The following is a 25,622-nucleotide window of genomic DNA, read 5'->3' on the forward strand; positions in this document are numbered from 1 at the left end:
ACAGGCACAGTACGCTGTGTGCGCGTGTGCAATTGGCCCATTTCCTTCAAAAAGAGGTAAGGAATGCAGGCGGGCGGGTCAACCCACTGAAACACCATTCTGGTACAGTGACCACTGCTCCCAGCTGCCATCGGTACGCCTGTACTGGGCTGTACCACCTGGAACCCACCACTGTTGTGATCAAGCAGTATCCAAGTGACCTAAGAGAAGTAGGGATCCTCAACTAAAGAAATCTGACATAACAAATTAATTGTCCTAAACTGCTCAGGTTTCCACCCTTATGCCTGACTATAAAAAATAATGTGATAGATGTACAGTATTTATTTATTGAAAAGTATATTGCTATGTTTTCTAGCTATAATATATGTCCTTATACAGCTTACAGTACCTAAACATTTATAACCATAAGAATGGCTTAATGATACATTATGATGGAACAGTTCTCCAGACAAGAAAAATGCAGATCAGAAACTTAAATCAGTGGGTCTTAAATGTTGCACCGCTACAGTCCCTTAAAATGGTAAATGAGTCCAAATTATTCTCACCACACAAATAAAACAAATCCCTCTACACAAATTTCACTGATATCAGAGTTGGATAAGAAATAAATATACCACTTTTAATTATTATTTTTTATGCATCAGAAAGATTCTCAGAGTTTGGACTAGAATTGTCTACTTGGGGGTCTGTACAGACAAAATGTGAAAGAAAGTCTAACAGTTTTGACAGTGTTCCCACTTTGCCTGGGCAAATCTGAAAAGGCTTTTTTTTTTAATGTGACTTATCTAAGGTGGTTGCAGCTTCCAAGGAAACATTGCATTAATCTATGCATTTTAATTATACTGAAAAATAGCATGTAATTACATAATACCACCATAATGATCAGCCTTGCAATTCCTCCCAAACCAATGTAGCACATTCCATAGACTGTTGATATTGCAGGAGTGATTAAATATCATTTGTTCAACTACATAAAACTTGTTTAGTATTTCCGCAAGAATTTCCTTGTATGCAACTCTTATCTATTACTGATTACCTATAAAATTTGGATGATCAGCTTATGTTCTCAAGAAATTACTTTGTATCTGCTCTATCTCTATGTTTTCATTTTCTCTCTGAAGAAAAGTTTTTCTTGAGAGCAACCCAATGTTTTCTCAGTGAAAAAGGATCTAGACCCTAGAGCGGGGCTGTCAAGCTGCCACAGGCGGGATGTGTCATGCGCTGGCCATGCCCATGCCCAGTTTAGCAAAAGGGGGAAAAAATCCTGATATGTCACATGACACTGCCGTGATGCTGTATGTTTGACACCCCTACTCTAAAGTTTCCTTTTTGTCTGAAAAAAAAACACAATTGTCCAGTTCAGCTTTTATGAAAGATTCATTTGATGTAAAATGAAGCAGCAAATTTTTAGAAGGCCACTGTCTTTTGATTACTTGTTTATACATAATTAAATTCTAATGCAGATTATTGCTGGAATTGTATTTTAACCATTTGTTTTAGGTATATTTAAACTGGTAGCTTTCACTTGATAAATAACAAAATATATTTAGTGGCAACAGGTTGGGGATTGTGTATCAAAGGTGAAATAACAATTGTGACCATGTAATGACCCCACTTTTTGTCTATGCATACACAGGTAGAAAAGTACAGGGCTTCAACTGTGCAATTGTGATTGGTACCTGGACTTTTTTGACTACCTATCTCACCCACCAATGAACACCAGTGATAATATTGCATTTGATTTGAAATATAATGGATGGGGTGTTCTAAGTATCCTCAGTCTGATTTCTGTTAAGCTGTGTTTTCGTATATTGTATGCAACAAATATGTAATTTGGTATTTTGAACCTTGGCAGGTTGCTTATCTCTGAGATCACCAGCTGGCTTTCAGCTGAAGTGAATGTTTTGAAACTAAAAGCACTCATTGTGGTAGCCATTATTTGATAGTTCACAACACACTTGATATTTCACAGTCTCGAACAAGTAAAATGCACTGAATTTTTTAAAAAAGAATGAAAAGGTAAACAGCCTAATTCACTTAAAACAGTACTCACTCTTTTATTTAATTTTAAAACCTATTGCTGAAAGATTTTGTTGCTCATTTTCCCCTTCTTTCCTATCTACTGAAAAAAAATAGTGAACATGAACTTTGGCTATAGTTTTTTGGCAAATTTGGTTTGCCAAATTAGATTAATAATTGTAAACACTAATAGCAGAAAATACAGAGGGCTGATAGGTTCTAGCATTAAAAGGCAAGGAGCAGAGTGAGAAAATGTGACTAAAATTAAAGGCAACCAAACTAATGACTACAGGTACAACAACCAGGCTTAAAACTATAATGAAGATATCAAAGTAGTAGATAGCTTCAGCCTTTTAGGATCAGCTATTAATAATAAAGGGACAAGCTGTCAAGAAATATTCTACAAACTAGCACTTGGTAGAACAGTCAGGAAGGCTTGGAAAAGACATTCAGATGCTTACAAAAAAAATAATAATGCATATTCATAATAATATTCCTTGCGACATTCTATGGAAATAAAAATTGGACTTAGATGAAGCAAGTAGAAAAAGTATTAATGCTTTTAAACTTTGGGGAAATATTTCTGAGTATTATGTACAGCTAAGGAAACAAACTCATGGATCATGGAACAAATCAATTCCTTATTCAAAATACAAATGATCAGGGTCAAATTATCATACTTTGGACACATTATGTGAAGCTCTAACTCTTTGGAGAAGTTTCTAAAGCAGTGAAAGGTGGAAGAAAAGAGAAAAAGTGGAGGACCAATAGTATGGTGGATGAACTCAGTTACACTGATGATGAATGAATGCACCATTGATTTGAAGAACTGGGTTAGAGACAGAACGTGATGGAGAAAATTTGTGTGGTTGCTAAAAGTTGACACCAAACTTTATGGCACATAATCAATCACTAATGGTATTCACTTATTCACTAACGAATCACTTATTCAATCACTTGAATAAGTAAGTTAGTATTACTACTCTTAGTGGTAGTATATCATTGCCTACCAACATTTTAAATATGTCATTTGGTTTTAAATGAACATTTGTTTTGAAAAACAAGACAAAGTAGACTTTTCTAGCATTTTAATTGTATTTTTATGCCTTTATTCAATTAAACAGAAAAGAAAAAAATTAGGGGACATCTCATACGTCTGTGTGTGTAATATTAACATTTTAATAAAGAATTATCATATTTCATTATAATTTTCTATACATCTATCCAAAAGCATTTTGGTAAGTCACAATTAAAATCAAACCTTCAGTTCATCATGTAATTGGGTTCATACATTTGTCTTTAAGCAATTGAATGACAAGTCTCTCACCAAGTAACAAATCCATTTTCATTATTCCTCCTTCAATTTCCATAAATATACAGTAGCTCCAAATAATACAGATTTTCAAAAACACTTTCACAAAAGTACTATTACAAAGTCATTTATATGAAGGGTAAATCATAACAACATTTTCATTAATCTTTATTCTTATTGCATTTCCATAATTTACTTCTTCCTTTTCTATACAAACACAATATGATTAAGCCCTTGTTATTATAAAAAGGTAAAGGTTTCCCTGTCCAGTCGTATCTGATTCCTGGGCATGGTAGTCGTCTCTATTTCTTGAACAAAGGAGCTAACATTGTCAGAAGATATTTTCCATCATCATGTGGCCAGCAAGGATATACAGCAAAGTTGCACAGAACGCTGTTACCTTTCCAGTGAAGTGGCACCTATTCATCTATTCACATTTGCATGTTTTCAAACTGCTAGGTAGGCAGAAGCTGGGGCAAGGAAAGGGTGCTCATCTCGTTGCATAGCATTCAGCTCTCAAAGCTAGGCTGCCAGCTTTCCAGCTGACAAGCCAGCCATTGCATCCCTTCCTCCTATATGACAACCTTAATGCAATATTTGGTATTGCAACCTCTTCCAATAAGTAGCAGCTTAAAATTCTACTCTCAATTATGTATCAAAAATACCTCTTGATGGTTCTAATCAGATGTTTCCCACTCTTAAGAATATAAATTGGTCTCTATTCTCCAAACATTACATAAAACACAAAAAAAGCAGGCAACACTTCTTACGTGCAACTTTTCTTTAAATCAAATTTCCTGAATGGTTCACAGTAATAGAACCCACTGCTCTGTTTTCTTAACAACATCATTCCCAGAAGAGTGCTTTGAAATCCTAGGGAATTTTTGTTTCTATTTTGATACACCAGCAAAACAAAAAGAACACTAAGAACTGCAGTAGGAACACATAGAGACCAAACAATTTTATGTTCCACTCACATAAAATTGAACAAAGAACTTCATCCTGCTCTCCACCATCCTTTACCTACATATGCCCAATAAATATGCTTCAAAAGAATAACAGGTTTTCTCATAAGAGTGTGGTCAACATTGAATAAGAAAAAAAACCTGACTTTTCTATCCACTGAATGCCTCCATTACTAGAACAGTAGATTCAGGTATTGTAGTTACACAAAATAAAAACTGAGTTTGTTATCTGGGTTGCAAAAATATATATAAATCTTGGATGGTACAAAAAAAACCCCTAATAAATGTTTGCCATTATTTACCTAGTGGCATCTGCTTTTTGCAGGGGGGAAACTTCTAGAACAGATTAATAGAACAAATTTACATTCGGAACAGTTTTCCAAATATCAACTTTAACAATTAAAAACATAAAAAACACCCTCCATGATAAAATAAGCACTTATAAATTAAAAGTTATTCTTTCATCCCAGAAGTGGGGAATCTATGTCTTTCAATAGTGTTCAGAATCCCAGCTGTGTGGTCATCCTGACAGTCTCCTAGAAGTTGTAGTTCAGCAAGATCAAGAAGGCGACATATATTTTTTTACTCCTGCACTTATCCTCAGTTACTTATGATTGCATTTTGGTTTATTGAATGTTCATGCCATGTCACTACAAATTTGTATGTACTTGATTCATACAGAATGGAAATGACAAATAGTCATGCACATAATAATAAGGAAACAAGTATGGCCAAAGGAAAGAGTAAAAGCTGTACAAAGGAAAGAATGAGAGCTGTACAAAAGGGCTGGGAGCATTGGCTGAAATCACTGAGGGAGCAGAATGGAGCCATTTTCTCTTAGAGCACAAAGAGATGGAATCCAGACTCCTGCTTTGTCATTTAAAAAGGGAACCCATCTCATTAATCCTGTCATTTAAATTGTTGTAATTATTTGGCATGGTGGAGTGGTGCTTATGTACATTAGCTCTTATGGGAAAAAATCATGTTTAGTTTGCTAATTACAGTTCTACCTTAGTGGGAAATGGGTTTAGTTCCTTTCAAATCATACAGATACTAGGAATGCTGTTGTAGCTAATGATACTATTTCAATGCTTGCTAACATCATAGTTGCTATGCTACAGCAATTTCCTTGTTCTCTTTCAGACAATTGGTTTAGATGCAAAGGGGGAAAAGCATAAATACCAAATTGTTTCCTGTTGTTCTTGATATTTACTTACAGTCTTATCTTTTTATACATAAAAAAGTGTTTTCGCCTTTTAAAATAAAGAATAAAATGAAATCTGTAATGAAAGTTTTGATCCACTATTTAATGGCACATGTATGTTCTGCAGGGAATTTAAAACCTAAAGCCAACTTACATTCCAGAAATTTCACGGGGAATTTCATTGTGAATCTGGGAATCCATTTATAGATGTAACTATGTACAATTAAGTTCATTGGAGTCTGAAAATGACTACCTCACAGTTGTATAATTGTCCGTTCAACTTGTTCTGCCAATTAGTTATTAATTAAACTACTGATATACTCAGAAGATAGGCTTTATACCTCAGACAGTCTGTACGGTGGATGTCTCATTTTGACTTGCGGTGTAAAAGGTGAACCCAGCCAATTGTGACTTATCAAGTAACAATATAATGGCTTAATGTATTTTGATGTTGCAGCCTGGTGTTCTCTGAATACACTGGACATAACTCCCATCATCACCAGCCAGCATGAAAATGCCAGGATTTATAGTTCCCCATATCTGGAAGTCCTTAGATTGGGATAAGATGCTTTAGTTAATCTGAAATTATGAATGGATTTCAATTTCATTCAAGCTTTCTAAAATGATATACGTGACTCATTTTGTAAGAATAACAGAAGAATTTCTGTTTCCAAATATCAACTACGGTATGATTACATTTTCTACATCATATAAGTTTTAGTTTATGCAAAATAAATGCTAGGATGTTAGCCTTTAATTACCTCTACTCCTGCTCCTACTAACATGCTGAAGGGATTTCGTGTATAGATCATAAACTTGCAAGTTTGACATTTTGGCATTCATTTGTAAAAAAGATCTCTGACTTTATTTTGGAATTGTTTTAAGATTTGTTATTTATTATCTACAATAGTTATTTCTTCCCAGATAATTGAGGACCAGCAGCCACTGGGATAAATGTAGCTTTGCTGACTTAATAACAAAAGCATTACATGTGTATTCAACCCAGTGGAGGGATGCTGCTGGTTTAACAACCGGTTTGATGAGTGTGCACTTTGCTGAAAATGGAGCATTTAGAAGCTCAGCTGCTTACCTTCCAAGTCAGCAACGGTAAGTAGAACAGTGGGGGGGCGGGAAATAATCTGTGCCGCGCAATTGAGATGAGCTAGAAAGGAGGAAATAAAGGACAGGATAGGCCAGGGACGTGTGGGCGGGATCAGTTGATTGTTGGTGCTGCCGGTTCGCCCTAACTGGTCTAAACTGGCTGAATACCACCTCTGTTCAAACCCCTTACTCCACATTTCAAATGTGCTTTCTCCATATTCCAGCAAAAAATCTCATCTGATAGGCTGGGACCATGATGGTGAACCTATGACACACGTGCCAGAGGTGGCACGCAGAGGGCGTGTGCGCCATTTCAGCTGCTCTCTGATTTCCGGTGTGTGCATACGTGCTGGCCAGCTGGTCTTTGCGCACGCCAGAGTGCCAGAAACCTGAAGATTAGCTGCCTGATGCACATGTGCACACCAGCCACCTAGTCTTCAGGTTTCCAATGCTCTGGCATGCACGAAGACCAGCTGGTCAGCAGCATGCACATACCGGAAACCCAAAGACTAGTATGCTGCGTGCATTTTAGTTTAGGCTCTCGGTGCCGAAAAGGTTCACCACCACTGAGCTAGGACATAAACATGGAGGAGAAGGCAGGTGAAGTGGGAAGGAATGATTTACAATAAGGAAAATCTGTTGCTGTGAAATGGCAATGTAGCTGTGAGTGTGCCTGGCTAGGAACACCCTCCCCCAAGTAATAAAAACAGAAGACATTTATTTAAATAACACTTACTGGAGACAATGTCAGTTGAAAGGTATTTGTTGATTTATGCTGAATGAAGCTTCTTCTGAGTCCCAGAATCCACTGCAATCATAGTAGCCACTAGACATTCTTCACCTTTTTGAGCTGGGAATTACACAAACAGTGCACTGTGACACTGGAGGCTAACACAGGCTTAGCTTACTGAAAGCAATAAATTCCTCCAGACTTTTTCAATACACAGTAAGCATGCTTACTGTGTATTGAAAAAGTCTTAGGGAATTTATTGCACTAATTCTACCTGACCCCAAAAATGCTTATTCCTATTCTCAATATTCTGGGCTCCATTATCTCTAAGTGTTGTTTGAAGAGCGTACCTAATAAGATCTGGCAAGTAAAATGCCTTAAAAACCAGTACAGATGTTGAACCTAGAATGAAACATCAAATGTAAACAAAATATAAAAATTTACCTATTCTTGGGGAAAAAAGATCAAAAGAGGTTACACATTCCAGCCAGCTGCTGCAGAGGCTCCTTGCCAGTAATCTCCTCTGATGATGCACACAGCTGTTCCAGAATGGCTCCAGCTGGACATACTCCAAGGCACAGTTGATCAAATTCTGCCTTAGGTGAAATCCAAAGTTTCATGTTCTCTATAGGATTTATTTTACCTTGGTTGTAATCTAGTCCCACCCACCCCCACTCCGCCAAGCCTGGCTTTTGCATTGAACATTCCAAAACAACATTGCTAATAATCTAAAAGATGAGACTTCATTAAAATCTTTCAAATGCCTGTAACAGAAAAAGTAACATTAGTGTACCAGTTCCAGTAAACAATCCAAAGTTAGCGTAGATGGAAGGCAAGGCCATAATAAAGAGATCAAGCAATACTTCTAGAGTTGCTAGGCAACCCTTTCTCCCAAATCAAGCTCATCCTTACTCAACTAAATCAATTGTAGCATTAAACTTTGCAAAGCTTGGCTAGTACAAAACTTTCTCACAGTCTGTTATACGCAAATTACATGACAACCTTATATACAACATAAAATAATGCATAAACAGGATTAATTGATTAATCAGATGGGCGGCCTATAAATTTTATAAGTAAACAAATATTACTTTTTTCCTTCTTCAAAATACTAATTTTTCAGAGGCGCTAGCATCGCGATGACACGACCTGCAATCTTGGAGCTCCAGGATCGCAGTCGATACTTTTGTCGCTGGATGGTCCTTTTGGACCTAAACCGTTCCGCAGAGACAGTGACAGGGAAGAGTACGTCCTGCTGATGTCAGGGACATCCCAAAGTCCCTGATTGATCCAGGAGAACCTCTTCTTTCTGGTAATAGAAGCATAGCCATTGAAGCTGCTGAAGTTGGGACAGCTCCAGAATGTGAGGAAAACAGAAAGAGAAAGTGTGCCATTTGGTGAGGAAATTTTATTATTAGACAAGATATTACCCCCCCCCAAAAAAACAAAGTTAAATTAAATTTGAAAACAGAAGAAAGTAAGTGGTGAAATTAAGCTATGTTAGACAGTGTGTTATCCTTGTTTTTTAAAATCTTTTTTCATGGATGGAACTTTTGCAAATATTTCCTATTTTTTAAACTGAATGGATTAGTTTTTCTTCTACTACTTTTTATTTCTTTTTATATACCAATGGATTAAGAATTTTTTCCTTTATTTTTACAATGCTGACTGGATGGTTTTTTTCTCCTTTTAAGTTTTTTCCCCTTTTCTCTGTAAGTTTGGATTATAAAGAAGATATTAAAAGGAATACAAAAGGGTCTGTAACAATAGAAGGAAAGGAAGTAACACTGCCACTTGGAGACGGGAGGCTGGAAATGTTTTTTTCCTTCCCTTTGATCATTTGTTTTACACTTCAAGGTCTCTCAGCTTGTTTACTGTGAGTGATAGTTGAAAGAGCACAGGTTGTTTATACAGGTGCTCTTTGGGAGCTCTTTCAATAGCTGGAGTGGAGAGGGGAGAGACCTTGACTTTGAAAGATTATAAATGAACTTGCTTCAAATCTAACAAAAAGCTTCAAATGTTTTAGTGGCAGTGTTTACAAATTGGAAAATGGCGCAAGAGAAAGAAACCTTAACATTGCAAATGATCATGTTTGGAATTCCAAAGATCTTAGCAGTAACAGAAAAAATTGAGAAGCACAGTAAAATTTGATGGAAAAAATGAGGATGTTTATCAAATGAAAAAAGTGGAGGACAGAGTTCTAAAAGTTGAAGGAAAAAAGAATAAAAAAAACAAAAAAACTGTTGATATTGATAGTAAACTGAGCCTGGCTGGAAATGAAAAGAGTGGAATATGGAAAGGGGAGATAGATGAACTGGAACTCTATCCCAGACTTCAAAGTACAGAAGAAGAAAAGAGAAAAATTGATGGAAGTAAGGAGAGAAACTTTATCAGAAGCTCGAGTGATAACTAAAGATAAGCTGATTGAAGAAGCAAATGGGGTTTACACAAGAAATGAAATGAACAATAACTTGCGAAGAAAAGTCTATATAAGACTTACCAAGAAATTAATCAGTATGCTAATGTTACAAATGGCAAGAGACATAAGACTGCACTATTACTGGAAAAACACAGGTTGATGTAATGAAAGCTGATAATAAAAATTAAGTAAAATTTAGTTAAATTTAGAGTATTATGTATAAAATGAAGTGATAATGGTTATAGTTAAATAAATGATTGATAATGATAATAATGCATATACATGTATTGGTTTGTTAAGAGGAAATTCTATATAAATTGCAAATGGAGACTATGAAAGGTAGTTTACAAATTAAACATAATCATTTTTTTATTTAGAACATGTTATAAAGATGCAATTTTATTGTAGGATGTTGGGAGGAGTTAATGGAATGCCATTATATGGTCTTGCTTTACGTGACCCGTCAAAAGCGCAGAGGATAAAATCGCGCTCGATGAAAGCGTGCATGTGACGTCATCACAGCGCGACGAAAAAAATTAAAAATTGAAATAAAATTAAAATTAAAGCAAGCCGATTCACATAAAGGTAAGGGTTAGGTTTAGGGTTAGGGTTAGGTTAAGGGTTAGGGTTAGGTTTAGAGCGTTAGCGTTAGGTTTAGCGTTAGGTTAAGGGTTAGCGTTAGGTTTAGCGTTACGTTAACGGTTAGGTTTAGGGTTAGATTTAGGGTTAGGTTAAGGGTTAGGTTTAGGGTTAGGTTTAGGGTTAGGTTTGGGGGGGTTAGGGTAAGGTTTTAGCTTTATTTTTACATTTTTCGATCACAGCGCGATGTTTTCGTCGCGCTGTGATGACGGCAAATGCGCGCTTTCGTCGAGCGCGATTTTGTCCTCTGCGATTTTGTGGTGGAACCCTGCTTTAAATTGGAATATTTCATATAAAAGGTTGTAAAAACAAGTCAAATGAAGGCTGAGGTATGATGATAGCAATATATATAAATATTACATACTTGATTTAAAAATATGTGATTCGACATGAGTTATAGGTGATGGCTGTGGAAGGGACGTATGGAAGTTTTTGTAACTAACCATCACACTTTTTACAATTTGTAATGAAAGATGGTTTTGTGTTTTTTGTTTTTGTCTGTTTGTGTTCATTTAAAAAAACTTATTCGGAAAAAAAAAACCAATATTTTTCTTAGGATTCTTGTTCTACGGGGCATAATGGGAATTGGAATATTATATATCTGTATTTTTCAGTCTCAGCAACTTTAACGACTTCAGACTTCAAAGTTCCCTGCCCAGTTGTTGTGGGAGTTGAAATCCACACCTTTAAAGTTGCTGAGGCTGAGAAATGTTGGTTTATAGCAACATCTGAAGAGCTCTAGATATTCTCCCACAACCAGCACACTCTTATCTCCTCCAAAGGGCCTTTTCCTACTTAGATCTATAGTAACCACAGCACAAAAACATGCTGTCAGGCCTACAATCATATTCTTTTCTGGATCTTTGGCCTGCCACACTCTATGCTTTACTATGCTGTTTCATTAATGGGGAATTGGGAGGGGCGAATAGTAAGGAGTAGAATGTGTTGTCAAAATAAAATTCCTTTCTAGAAGCCAAGGTCATTTTTTGTTCTCTACACCTCTGAGCCTGGCAAGAACTGGATAGGTGGAACTGCCAGTGTGGCAGTGGAAGATTGGACCATGTGATGGACTTGTGGGTGTGGGGGGGGCAAGATCATGAACTTTCAACCTGGGAAGCTTTCAGATTCGGGTTTTCACAGATGTACCAACATGACTCTCTTAATAAATTGGAACTTTGAGGAATACTTTGCCTTGGACTCTGATTTAATTTTGGATGTTATTTGGAATGCTGACCCATGCTATGAAAATGCCATCTTCCCTCTCCCCAATTCCTGGTATTCTTTATTTCATTGATGCTCCATGAATGAGGCATTTTTAAGTCGCTTTTAGCTAAAATAGTGTCCCCCCCCTTTGCTTTATACTATGGAAAATAGCTTCAACATATAAAAAAGGTTTCGACATAAAAAATCTGCTTGACTTTTCTTAGATGGAAGGCATCTGCAAAGATAATAGAGGTAGGATAAGATTGGCAGTGGGGACAGCAAATAGATCTTTGGCAACACAAGGAAAGGCTGCATAACTCAGCAGTGGAGAAAGGTCATGAACACCTGTGATATAACGGTACTGATTCCAGAATAAACATGCATAGGATTGTGTTGATTCTAAAATTTGCATAAAATCTTGCTTTCTTGGTAAAAGCAACATTGGCACAATGGATGTTTGTTTTTATGCTGTCTTCAACTCAAGAGCATTTCCTACTCTTCAAAGCACATCATGCAAGTAGCAATTCAAGCATGTTGCCATAGCAGCAAAGCTTTTTTCTTTTCCAGTCTGTTCAAGTTTGAGTATAAAATCACCTGATACTGTTACAGCACCTACTAACCACCTAAATTACAAGGACAGGAACAGTAACTGTTCTACAAAAAAAATACAAAATAACAATCTTATTGTACATTTTAGCAATTTGCTTTCTTTGATATTGGGGATAGTAAATATATGTTTTTTCTAATTAGAGGAATGAAGGTTGGCACTTAGAATGTTGGAATCAAAGAAAATTCCTAGGATCTGGTGAGAGAACCACTGCATGAATAGCAATGTTGTCAGGATTCTCCTGCCTTGTCATCAGTGTTTGTGGGGTTGTACCACAAGCTCTGTCCATTGGGTCATGCATGAATGTTGGGGGTGGGTTTGCATCATGAAGATGCTTTTGCCAGCTTCAGCTTCCTTGACACTTACCCCTGCGGAGCCTGCTCTTCATGAATAATATTGAGCCACATGTTAATGACCTTTACTTTTCTTTGAAGTGATGACTGTTTCACTGGAATCCATACTTTTAGAAGTTTTGTTTTAGTATATATTGAAATAATTGTAGAAGTCTGTTTCTTTCTAGCTGATTTATCTCTTCTGTACATGCTGAGTTGGTTCACATGACATACTAAGCAAAATCAAACAAAGCATATTTGTACTTGTAAGTTTATGATTTAGCATACTGAATAAATCCAGTTATTTGGCATTTATTCAATAAATAAGTGACAGAAATATGAAATATTTGAAATATGTTGTAATTCTAGTGACATCATGTTGAAGGAGAGACTTCCTACAGAAGCTGGTTGTGTATATTCTCGCGTACTGATATCATGGAAGCTTCGTCCATTTAATGCTGGAGCCTCTACAACAGTATCTGGTCTGTCATTGTGCCCGTAGATTGCTTTGGTACCCACTAAGCTTCCTCATATTTAAATAAAAATAAATATCTCTTTACTTTTTTTTAAGTGGAGAGGTGGGCCTGTTCTGATGCAAAACATCATCCTCTAACATCACTTACTTTTCAAAAAATACGTCTGGATCCCAAAATGATATTCTAAACCAGCTGGGTGACTTCATCTCAGTAAAGTACTTGGTTTATAATCTAAGTATGCCAATGTGCCTTGAATCAGTATAAAGACAAGCAAAGTGGTAGCAATAGGAATTATATAGGTGCTTCGTAATGATTAATATTTTCCAATAAAATTATTTTGCAAATAAGTCTACTACACCAGGCTCCCAATTTTCTAAATATGCCCACCAGGCAAAAATAATGGAATCTCTTCTGAGGGGGACAGTGAACCATATATTATCCCTTGTATAGATAAACTACTGTTAAAACTAGTCAAGTCAAATCTTTATTACAGTCATAGACCAGCATAACGGATGTTAAAGTACTTATCAGAATTGTTTTGCTGACCCTATGCTAACCTTAATTACACAACAACCATTCATCTAACAGAGCAGCACAGTGAAGCACACAGTCAACCAAGTTTTAGTCCAGAAAGTTGTGGGAACCTTTAGAGAAATAGAAAAAGAAACATTTTATCTATGCTCGGTAAACGCCCTTTTGGGTTAATAAATCCAGGGTTTTACAGCATTCTGAGCCATATCAAGCCAGGCTGTTGGTTTTTCCTCAGAAGCAAGAAAGAATTGCAACTCAGAGATCAGAAAGAATCCAGTCTCAGAGATCACTTCTCTCCCAAACCTGTTTCTGATCCCCAGAATCCAACCCCAGGAGGCAAGAGAAGTGATAAGCAGGGTGCTTTACAAGGGCAATTGCACACAGCTGCAACTCTCTTTGAGTTACAAATTGATGTGCAATAGCCACCGGGGAGCGCGCAGGGGAGGCGCTGCGACGTGGGATCGTCCACACTCTTTCGCTGTGAGGAGGTGACGACCATTCAGTGTAGTCAAGGCTACACTGTTTTTTGCAGTGGGCCGGTAACCACTGAGGAACTTCACACTCCGGGCTAAGCGCGCTGGTTAGAGATGGTTGTGTAAAACTGCCCACGAGCAAAAATTGTAGCTGGGAACACATCCGATGAGCGGTGGGGAGGGGGAAACAAGCACTGCCTGAAGGAAGTCCACGGCATTCTCGAGCATAGCACCTCTTCCATTAGTAGTGGAAAGAGGGCACAGCCCAAAAAGTCCGCCCAGCCTCACCTTCGTGCCTTTCTCTCTGACTGAGTGGGGATTATTTTGTGTACGTCGCGGGAGGGAGGGGGAGGAATGGCATGCTGACGCTCCTGCAGCCAAGCCCCGCCCCCGATCCCGCCCTGCCTTTTGTAAAGCCCTTCGCTCCCGGGTTTCGCCGGCTGCCTCCTTCGCTGCGAATCTCGGCGAGGGCGCGCGGGGACCCATTTAAACGGGGACCCTCGCCTTGGCCCTTTGGAGCGCGCGGAGGACCTCGCGGGGCGCGCCGAGGAGGGAAGCGGCTGAGGAGTCTGCGGGAGCGCCAAATCGCTCACTTAGAGTCCGTCGAGGAGGCTGCTGCTGTTGCAGTCCTGTAGACTCGCTCTGCCCCCCCCCCCCGAGCCCCCGGCATCCCCCCTTCAACCATCGGCAAGCCGGCGCTTGCTCCCGAACGAAGCAGCTCTGGCTTTGGGAGGACCTGCCCTGTGTGTCCCACATACATATGCGGGCGAGGGCTCGGGTCTCACAGCCGTAGCCACAGCGGGCATGAAATGTGCGCTCCTCGGGCTGGCCAAATCGCCGAGCAAGAAATGCTCCAGTGAATGGCCGAGGAACGATCGGGAGGAAGACGAACCTGTCTCAGGTGTCCGGAGCCCCAGCCGCTGCTTCCACAGTATGCTACGGAAGGTAAGTCTTTTCCCCCCATCCCTGCGCTTAAGCGCCTGGAGAGGCGCCGATAGCCGGGCGGATTCCCCCCGGACCGCGTTATCCCATCGCGTCCCCAACCCCCTCTTACCTCCACATTTGGTGGAGGGGGCTGTTCTTCCACCCCGTCCTTCCCAGCAAGGCAAAGAAGCAACGCGGGAAGGAAAAGCGCGTTTCTTGGACGGCGCCTTTGGAAAAGACTATAAGCCCCCCAAGAAGGCGCGATCGCCATCCTATTCCCTTTTGAAACAGAGCCTTTTCCGTCAGTCTCGTGGGATTTTGTCGGATGCATATTGGATGACTGTCTGCACAACCACGTTGCCCCAGAACGAAAGCAACAAGCCGCTGTTTCTCGTGGGAGCAAACAAACTCTAACCAACAGCATCATCTTCCACCTATTTCCCGGTCTTCTGCTTTCTTTTCCCACCAGGCATCAAAAATAGCGTTTTCCAACTGCGGTTGGCATAACCAGGTGCTGCCTGGTCGGCTGGCTATGTTAGTGTGTTTAATTTGTGTTGACAAGAACCCCCTCCTCTCCAACTGGGTCTCTTCTCTTATCACTTCTCCTCTCTGTCACTGGTCTCTGCCGTCCTGGAAATTTTGTCCTGACCTGCCTTCCCCCTTTCTAAATGGACCTCAAATAGGAAACTTAGTTTTGTTTTCTTTTTCAAAAGCTAGGAAGTGTTTGTTTTGTTTTAAGGTGTTCACTGATGGAACAGTGAAAGGCGGTGTTTCTTTTCTTTCTTAAGGGGTTCACTAATGGAATGGTGAAATTGAAAGTGGCAGGTTTTCCTTTCAAGCCTAGATATATAGAAGGATAGTAAAATGATTCCTTCCTTCCTTCTTTCTTACCCACCTACCCACCAATGGATGCATCCAATGGAAAGGTGTTGCATATGAGAGAAACAGTGGATGCAACTTATAGAAAAGGTCTCAGTTGAAACCACATGTCTTTCAAGACTTGTCCACAGAAAAGAAAGCAGCTGGGACATTCTTTCCTAGGCATGGGTGGGACTAGTAAAGAAGTGGGGAGATTCAACACAAATAGTGTGCCAGGCCATCACTGGCCAGAACTGAGGAAGTGGCTGAAATCTGAATTTTTTTTGTGGACTTCATTTCCAGTTGAAATATACAGAGGAGTCAAGCAGCCTAAGGCTGCAATGCGGAAACACCTTATATCTTGTTTAATATGGACTGATAGATATTAGAAGGCACAAACAGTTTTATACCAGATCTGAGCCTCTCTCTTAGCCCGTTGTAGTATTTACAACTTGTAAGAAATAGAATTGTCTGGGTTTAGCTGTTAGAATGCACTTCTTTCTAGATAATTGTCTACCTTGGCCAGTGATGGCGAACCTTTTTTGCCTCAGTGCCAAAAGCGTGCCCACCCCCATAATTTAATGCCCCCCCCGGGTGCCATGCCCCTTGCACATGCATATGTGACACCCCCCCCCCCCCGGCAGCCCTAGGCATTTGGTGACTGCTTCACCAATCAGCCTTCTAATGACTTCTTTCTGGGCAAAGATTTAATGTTGATATTGCAAACTGTTCTGATTTTGTTTTGTGTTTGTTTTTTAAAAGAATATTGGGATATAAATGTAGCTCCTTTCAGTATTTATGGGAACGCAAATTACAAGAAGTCAATACTAGCAGTAACTTTCCAGAGGAGTTCCACTCACCCTGCATGGGTCTATACTTCAGTTCAGGATAATGCAAGATTTTATTGTGATGAACAGCACCAATTTTGTATGCCTGCTGTGATCTATGGTCTGTGTAGCTACTGTTGTGATTAAAACCCCAGTTTTAGTACATTCAATCTGAACTCTCCCTGTGTATGTGAGATATCAGTGGCTATTTAAACAGCAGGAATCATCTTGGACTGTCTAGGATGGATTCATCTATGGAAAGTTTCCAATATATCCAATAAGTGCTGTAGGGTTAACTTTGAGTATGAGCAACTGCTGTTTAAAACCCATAACCTTGTATTTATGTATTTATTCATTTGCCTTCAAAGAAAAAAGAAAGAAAGTACAGTTGCCTTTTGGGAAAGAACCTTTGGGATTTATTCATATGCTGCATAGAAACACACACATGAACTGTTGTACAGTTTTTCAATTGACATTTCCTGATCTCATATTTTTTCATAGGGGATCTGCAATACAATATTACAGGTCAGGATTCCAGTTTTTAGGCTGCTTCCTCACCTCTCGTTGTAAATGTCCAACAGCTATCCAGCATTCTGTGGGTAATAAATATGGCCTGTTCTTAGTGGATTATTTGGGGATTGACTGATTACCTCCCTCCACTCCTGATTTCTCATTCCTCAAGTCTTTTGTACTCCTGCAAACCTCAGAGTCTTGCAAAGCATATGTATACCTTTCCCTTGGCTTTGAGTGGCCCCATTTTGGACACAACTCTATTATTTCTTAGTAGCAATGTTTTATACAATTTCCTGGGTATTGCCATTTCTTTTTGGCAAAATGATTGTATTAAAATAGTTTCAGCTATTCTAAGCAGTTTGCATATAAATGAGGCAAAATATGGCTTTGCTGTAATGCTGAGGTCTTCCCTGTGGAGCTGAGACATTCAAGAAAAAGAGGCAGATGTTTTTGTTCCGTGATGTTTAGATATCTTGAGATAAGAGCTGTGCTTTTTTTTTATGCAGCTGCATATGCATTTTTTTAAAATGAAATGCATGTAATGAACATGTGAAAGACCCCAAAATTGTTTAGGTTTCCAGAATCAGTTTGAGAATTTGAATCTATTAATTTCGATGGTGGCTTATATTCTGGTTATTGCATCGATAAGATATTGAATTTTTTTAAATTTCATCTTGAAACTTGGAAGAAAGCTACTCGGGATAATAACAAACGAGCATGTTATTTAAATTGTGCTTGAATCTATGTAGGGTTTTTTTTTTTGACAGCAATTCAGAAGTTATTTGCAATTCTTTGTTTTTACTGGTCCTTTTTTCAGTGTAGCCCCACTATGCCCTGGAAGTGTTCCATCTAAGTAATAATAAGGTCCAACACTACTTAGCTTCCCAACCCAGATAATCATAATCACACCCATAATTGAACATTGTCCCCTCTCCCCCCCCCCCCCGGTTTTGCCTTCTCCCTGTCCTTGTTCTTTTCTAGCTCTGGTTTAGAAAGCCACACAGATTTCATATGCAACAATTCACAAAATTATCAAAAACAATTTAAGTGAATAGGCCTTCTTACTCAGGTTGAAGTCTTGAAAAATTCCCAACCTTAATGTTCTGAAGTGATAATGTGCAGTATTTTTTCAAAGGAAGAAATGTGGGATGAGACTATTAATATGCTATAAAAATCGTGTAAATTAAAAATAAATTTTAGCTACAGAGTAGCACACAAAAAAGCTGATATGTTAGCATTTTGTTGAGAAAGTTGATATAGAGAAATACTCGCAAACATTTTATAATCATAGCAATTCTATGTATGTACTCTTATTTATTACTTTAGGTTCTATATTGCCATTTGTTTGAAAAAGCTGAAATCTGTAGAAGTTATTTTTCATAGGCATAGCATCAAGCTATTGTTAAAAACAGTCTACAATCCAGTTTAACCTTATACAGCTAAGACATAAAGCCTAATAACATGACTCGCCTACAACATTTACATCAATAATTATAACCAATGTCTAAATAACCATTTAATTTGCATAAAGAATTTATACCTATACTGGCAAAGGCACATAGAAAAGAAATATTTCATTTAAATCACTTTTGAGATGCAATTCTATTTATGTACTTTTAAAGGAATATATAAATAAAGTTCACAGAAACCTACTCTCAAATAAGTATATACATCAGGGCTGTCAGACCCACAGGCCGGATGCATCACAGACTGGCCACACCCACACCCAGTTTAGTGAAGGGGGGGAGTCGCAATATGTCATGTCATATGAGTTTGATACCCCTGATATACATGGTTCCAGACTTCTAACTATAATTTATTAGAACAATTACACATTTTGTGGCATCTTAAAGACCAATATTTATTGTAGAAGATGCTTGGGGATTGTAATTTTAATTTGTAGAATTACAAGATAAATGACTACTGTAGCTGCTGATGACACAAATATAGAGATCCTATATAGGATATGCCAAAAGTCAGGTCCTATAGATTTTTTAAAAATAAAATTACATTAAATGTTTGAATTGGTTGCCATTTTCTTCTAAACACTTCCTTACTATTTTGATGCATGCCATTCTTAAGTATAAAAATATTGTTTCTGAAAGTAAGTATATATAAAACACATAACACAATATATAAGATATTGTGATTGGGTAATGAGACGTGACCTTTCTTACTTCATCTGTGTGTGTGTGTGTGTGTGTGTATTTATCTCTATATAGATCATCCTTGACCAACAACCATAACAAAGCCTGCCCATTATGGTTGGAAGTCATGATGGCCATTAAGTGAAGTGCCCGTACAATCACTTCACTTATGATGCCCTCATCCTTATTCTTCCCAAAGTGATCGTTAAATAAACATATGGATAATTAAGCAGAATATGGAATGCCTAAAGGGCCCCGGGAAGGCCTGGGAGGCCTCGTGCAGGCTCTGCCCTGGGTCTCTCAAGGACTCCACCAACCCCTGAGATAATCCTTCTTGCCTCTTGGTGTCCCTGCAGACCTTGCCCCTTTTCACCTCATTGGGCCCCACATCCTCCTTCTTACTACATGACATGTAATATAACTCTTGAATTGTGAACATTCCAAAAATGATGGCTGCTTCTAGGATCGTACTATGTGACCTAGGAATGCAGCAGCTTGCTCTGCTTCTCTAACACAAGCTGCACAACTTTCTAGAGTTCATGTTTGGTTAGATTCCACAAATGGTGGATATCAAAGTACATGGCCCAGGAACAGAATGCCCTGCTCTCCTTCTCTAACCTGAGCTGCAGAGATTTTCACAAGGTAAATGAGAAGGACGGGGCGGGTCCTGGTATGTTGGGAAGCAGGTCCAAGCCCTGCAGGTACCCTTTGGGAGATGGGGGAGATAAGCAGAGGAGAGGCCACTGCAGCATCCCTGTGGTTGGTCATAAGGAAAAATGATTGCAGGGTCCCTGCAGCGTATCTTCAGACCAGGATCTTAAGTTGTCTTTGAGGAATTCACTGTAACTTGTAAATAGATATACCTTACTGGAAAGTCAAAATTATAGAAGTTTAAATGAAGGTTATTCCTGTACAGTATAAATATTTTGAAAATCACGGAGAACTATTGTGATGTGAAATCTGATATAGAAAAGTTGTCAGCTTTATGTTGGGAATCAACATGTTTCATTTTGTCCAACCACATTATTTTAAAATGTGCTTTAAAAGTAAATCTTGTTTCCTCATGAGCCATTTTGGAATCTGCATATTTGAGACCCTTTATAAATTAGAATTTATTAGTGTTTAGTTCTGTCGGCAAGTATAGAATTTTCTTTTTTTTCTGTTTTAGTTTTTAGGAAGTATGGCAGGTAGTACTTGTTAACTCCATATCAATCCTTATTTTCATGCTAAATAATTTAATTCACAAGGAAATACTTGGAATGTAGACTGTATACTGTAAATCAGTTGAAATGATTATTTTATTAATATTTGTTATACATTTTTTTAAAAAATTAGATATTGTTTGCAAAAAGGCTGCTTGGTATTAGGATCAGATAATCATGTTTAATGTGTAGGCATGGGTTAAATAAATTTAAGGGTTATAATTTTAGGATTTCAGGTTAGCTAACAAGAAACCTGTTATCAAAAATGGAGAATGTCAAATGGAGAATGTCAACTACTTGTAATTGGGTTTGTTGTTGTTGAGCCAAAATGGGTTCCTTGAAATAGTCTTGAGGAACCTTTAGGGTGCTGTCATTATACACCAATTTTGCCTGCATCTTTTATTCATTGAATAGCCATGAATTATTTCACTACTATAATACCAGAGACAGGAAGATATTTTATTTGACTACATGGCTTATTGCTCATTCTAAATAGATGCATTTCGTGGTTTTAAATGGAGAAAAACAAGGCATTTAATTTTTAATTAACAATGTTTACATAGAGTTAAAAGGAGCTATTATGATAAGTAGTAAAATAGTAGGAAGACTGATCTACCACCACCACCCCCAGACATAAATAGAGACTTGACAGAAACATTAGCATGGACATATTCCAACTGGGTTCTGTTTCATGGTTTTTGAAATTCAGTAGTCTTCTCTTCCCTTAATTGAACATTACTCATTTTGCAGTTGTCTTCTCATGTGGGTATTCATTGTATAAATAAAATAACAGGATTAAAGGTATTTACACTAATGATCTATTAAAACTTCTAACTTCAACTGTAAATGAGAATTCAGTAAGGAAAATATATCTATTAATAATCCCTTAATGGACCCCATTTATTTATTAATAAGAATTAAACTGTTAATTTAATTAATAAAACAATGAAATAAGGTTTTAATTACTTTATATAATCTGTAATAATTAAATTACTGTTTAATAAATTTTGGAACGAAGAGGATATAATACATAATACACCATCCCCTTTTCCAATGCTGCACAAATGTTAATATATGCTTGACATTTATATATGAATGCAGGTAAAATTCTCAAGGGACAGATAATTTGTAAGTAACCCAATTCAATACTTTTAAAAAAGTTTCTGAGATTCCTTGCTCTCACTAGTTGGGCTAATCAAAGTAGTTGTATATGCATGATATTATTATTATTATTATATAATTGTATCACAGCGGCCAGTTGTTTCGCTGGATTTGGCATTGATTACTAGTCGGGCCCCACCCAGGGGCCTAGGACGTCGTAACGTATTTTCGTAATATGCGTGCGGATCCAAGCAGTGCGGCTTTTTCCATTTGACTGATGGTGATTTTGTCAATTTTTAACTGTTTTAAATGTAATTCCAGTGCTTTTGGAATAGCACCCAGTGTGCCGATTACCACGGGAATTACCACTGCTGGTTTGTGCCATAATAGTTGAATTTCGATTTTTAAATCCTGGTATTTTGCGATTTTTTCATGTTCCTTTTCGTCAACCCTGCTGTCACCTGGTATTGCAATGTCTATGATTGTGACCTTGTTTTTCTCAACCATTATGATGTCTGGTGTATTATGCGCCAGTATTTTGTCTGTATGCGAAAATCCCACAAGATCTTGACCATCTGATTTTCGGTGACCTTTTCAGGCTGATGTTCCCACCAGTTTGTTGCTGTTTTAATATTATAATTTTTGCACAAATTCCAGTGGATCATTTATGCTACTGAATTGTGCCGCAATTTATAATCAGTCTGCATGATTTTTTTTACAGCAGCTGAGTATGTGATCAACAGTTTCATCAACTTCTTTGCAAAGTCTGCATTTGGCATCATCAGAGGATTTTTTGATTTTGGCCTTAATGGCATTTGTGCAAATAGCTTGTTCTTGCGCAGCCAGGATTAGTGACTCTGTTTCTTTCTTTAATGTACCTGTTGTTAACCATAACCAAGTTTTTTCACTGTCCACTTTATCTTTTATTTTTCCCAGAAATTGGCAATGCAATGCTTTGTTCTGCCAACTCTCCATTCTTGATTTTATCACATCTTTTCTGTATTCTTGTTTCATCTGTTGGGCCTTCAGTAGATTTTTGTTCTTTACTTCGATTAATAGATGTTGTTGACTTTCTTTTAAATAATCAGCCAGTGCATGTTTTTCTTCTTCAACTATTTGATTCACTTTTAATAATCCTCTGCCATCTGATTTTCGGGGCAGGTATAGTCTATCAGTGTCACCACGTGGATGTAAACTGTAGTGCATTGTCATTAGTTTCCTGGTTTTTCAGTCCAAAATGTCCAAATCAGTTTGTGTCCAGTTAACTATACCAGCTGTGTATCTTATAACTGATATAGCCCAGATATTTATGGCCTTGATTGTATTTCCACCATTCAATTTAGATTTCAAAATTTTCCTAACTCTGTTGGTGTACTCTCTCTTGACAATAGTTTTTACTTCTCCATGTTTGATGCTATCCAACTGCAGAATGCCTAAGTATTTGTAGGCTTCATTTTCGTTGCAATTAATTTGGCTATTGGGCATTTCAATTCCCTCACATGTAGTGATTTTGCCCCTTTTTATGGATACAGTGGCGCATTTTTCCATGCCAAACTGCATTGAAATATCGGTGCTGAATACTCGGACTGTGTTTGTCAGTGATTGGATTTCTATTTCTGACTTTCCATAGAGTTTCAAATCATCCATATATAATAAATGCGATTTTTTTTCCAGCTTCTTTGGCTGTTTGGTAGCCTAATTTCATTTTTTTTAAGATTACTGATAGTGGGATCATCGCGATGATGAAGAGAAGAGGTGAAAGTGAATCACCCTGGAAAATTCCTTGCTTGATATTAACCATTCCGTAGTTCTCATTCCTACTGCCAACTCAGTTCTCCATTGTTTCATCGCCTTTTCAGTAAAGGATGTAATATTTTTGCTAATGCCAGTTGTTTCTAAGCATTTTATGATCCAACTGTGTGGCAATGAGTCGAATGCCTTTTTGTAATCAATCCAGACCATATTCAAGTTCGTTTTTCTATTCTTACAATTTTCTAACATCATTTTATCAATTAGCAACTGATCTTTTGTGCCCCTGCTCCTTCTTTTGTTGCCTTTTTGCTCTACTGGCAAGATGTATTATTATTATTATTATTATTATTATTATTATTATTATTATTATTATTTCTCACTTGCTTCAGCTTATCTGCTGCTTCATTACTGAAGACTCCCAGCAACTTACAAATACCAACATAGAATTAAAACATGGAAAAATATGACATTGCCTTAGCAATAGTTTACCATATTATATTCATACTTAATTACAAAATGACTTTTCCTAAATAATTAATATCAAGTAGTTTTAAAATTGTCCTAATATATAATGTGTTACATAGATAGCTATATACATAGCATACAGGGATGTCTGGATATGTGTGTGGAGGTGTCAAAAATTTCAATATGGTGATTGTAGCTGTGTGTCTCAAGCTCTGCCCCTTCACAGTTTTGATTGCATGATAATAGTTGCCATTTTCACTTTTTTGACTTCCTTCTGAACGTCACTCGCTGCGCTCTTCCTTTGAAAAAGAAGAATGTTCTCACATTTAAGGTACATTTTTTATATTTAGGATTAAATGATAACAATTGCACTTGATATTTGGATTCCTATGTTTGCCAGTGTTGAAATTCCTCTTCTAGATGCAGCCCCTTTTTGTCAAACTACTACAATTACAATACAATACAAGGTAACTGGAGTAAATATTCCATTGGTTTAACCCAGTGGTAGTCAACCCGGTCCCTACCGCCCACTAGTGGGCGTTCCAGCTTTCATGGTGGGCGGTACGGGTTTTGTCCGATATTGAAGCACTTTCTTTTTTAAAATTTAATTGACTTTCCTACTTTATAAATCACCATTACTGTGGAACTGGTGGGTGGTTAAATTTTTTTACTACTAACAGAGATACAAAAGTGGGTGGTAGGTATAAAAACGTTGACTACCCCTGGTTTAACCTAACAGCACTATTTTTATGTTCTAAGTTCAAGTTATTTATTTGTTGGCCATGTCACAGAAAGAACTTGGCTGTAGGGTTTGATAAGAAAATGTTATATTTGGCAAGAATCCGTTGCTATAATATGTAGGAAACTAGACAAATAAATCATTTTCAGGAAAATGAAACGACAGGTTTGGCTAATGGAAAATGTATACTGATATTTTAAATTGCTATAAAAAGCAGGCTTTCCTGAGAAAAACAAAATGGATTTTTACTACACCGATATTAAAAAGCAGAGCATATAAAGCCCGATAAATATAGAAAAAAGTTTACATTCAAATAAACTTTCTATATTTTTAAAAGTAATAATTGGACACAATAACATGTTAAATAGAGTCAATAAAGCACCTCAGATTAGAATGATGTCTGAGTAATTTTGCCATAATCTTTAATTAAGTGTACTAAAAATACTCAGGTTTTTAAGCAAAACATTTAAAGCAAAATCTTTCTAAACTTTCATTGGATATTATGAGGGAGATATACAACAATAGATATACATGGTTGAAAAATTTGGTTGATTCTTTCTTACTGAATGGTCCAGGACAAGTAATTCTCTTATAAATAACCTATTTTACTGTCACCTAAAGCAGTGGTGTCCAACCTTGGCAACTAACACCTGTGGACTTCAACTCCCAGAGTTCCTCAGCCAGCTTTGTCAGTGATTGGGGCAGAGAACTGGTTGTTAAATTATTTGAATCTCACCACTGGGGACCTTGATTTCATGGGGACAGCCATTATTTTGACTTTTTAAAATCTCCCTGAGACAGTGACGTGCAGTGAGTTTTATGGCTGGTGAGGCAGCTTTTTAGACTTGTGGACTTCAACTCCCAGAATTCCACAGCCAGGCATGCTCAGTTCCGATTTAAAGTGACAGCATTTTTCCCCCTTGCAAAATAAGTTTTCCCATTCTTTTTCTTCTCCCTCCCCCTCCTTCGTCCCTCCCCCTCCTTCGTCCCTCCCCCTCCTTCGTCCCTCCCCCCTCTCTCAAACAGACACACGCACACAGAGAACTTGGACCCCTCTCTCACTCACTCTCAAACAAACACAAA

The 25,622-nt window shown here is 37.7% G+C and overlaps 1 protein-coding gene across 1 annotated transcript in view; it reads left to right on the forward strand.

Moving 5' to 3' along the window:
• Window positions 1–14,789: 14,789 nt before the first annotated feature.
• TMCC3 (transmembrane and coiled-coil domain family 3) overlaps window positions 14,790–25,622 on the forward strand; it is a 101,858-nt gene continuing 91,025 nt past the window's right edge. Inside the window, exon 1 of the mRNA XM_014059113.2 lies at window positions 14,790–14,956. Within this exon, the coding sequence (XP_013914588.1) occupies window positions 14,816–14,956 (141 nt within the window). The 5' untranslated portion in view covers window positions 14,790–14,815. The remainder of the gene's footprint in view (window positions 14,957–25,622) is intronic.

Source organism: Thamnophis sirtalis, unplaced genomic scaffold (assembly GCF_051295495.1).
Source record: "Thamnophis sirtalis isolate CommonGarterSnake01/CBP01778 unplaced genomic scaffold, rThaSir2_p1.2 scaffold_9, whole genome shotgun sequence".
Taxonomy (NCBI): Eukaryota; Metazoa; Chordata; class Lepidosauria; order Squamata; family Natricidae; genus Thamnophis; species Thamnophis sirtalis.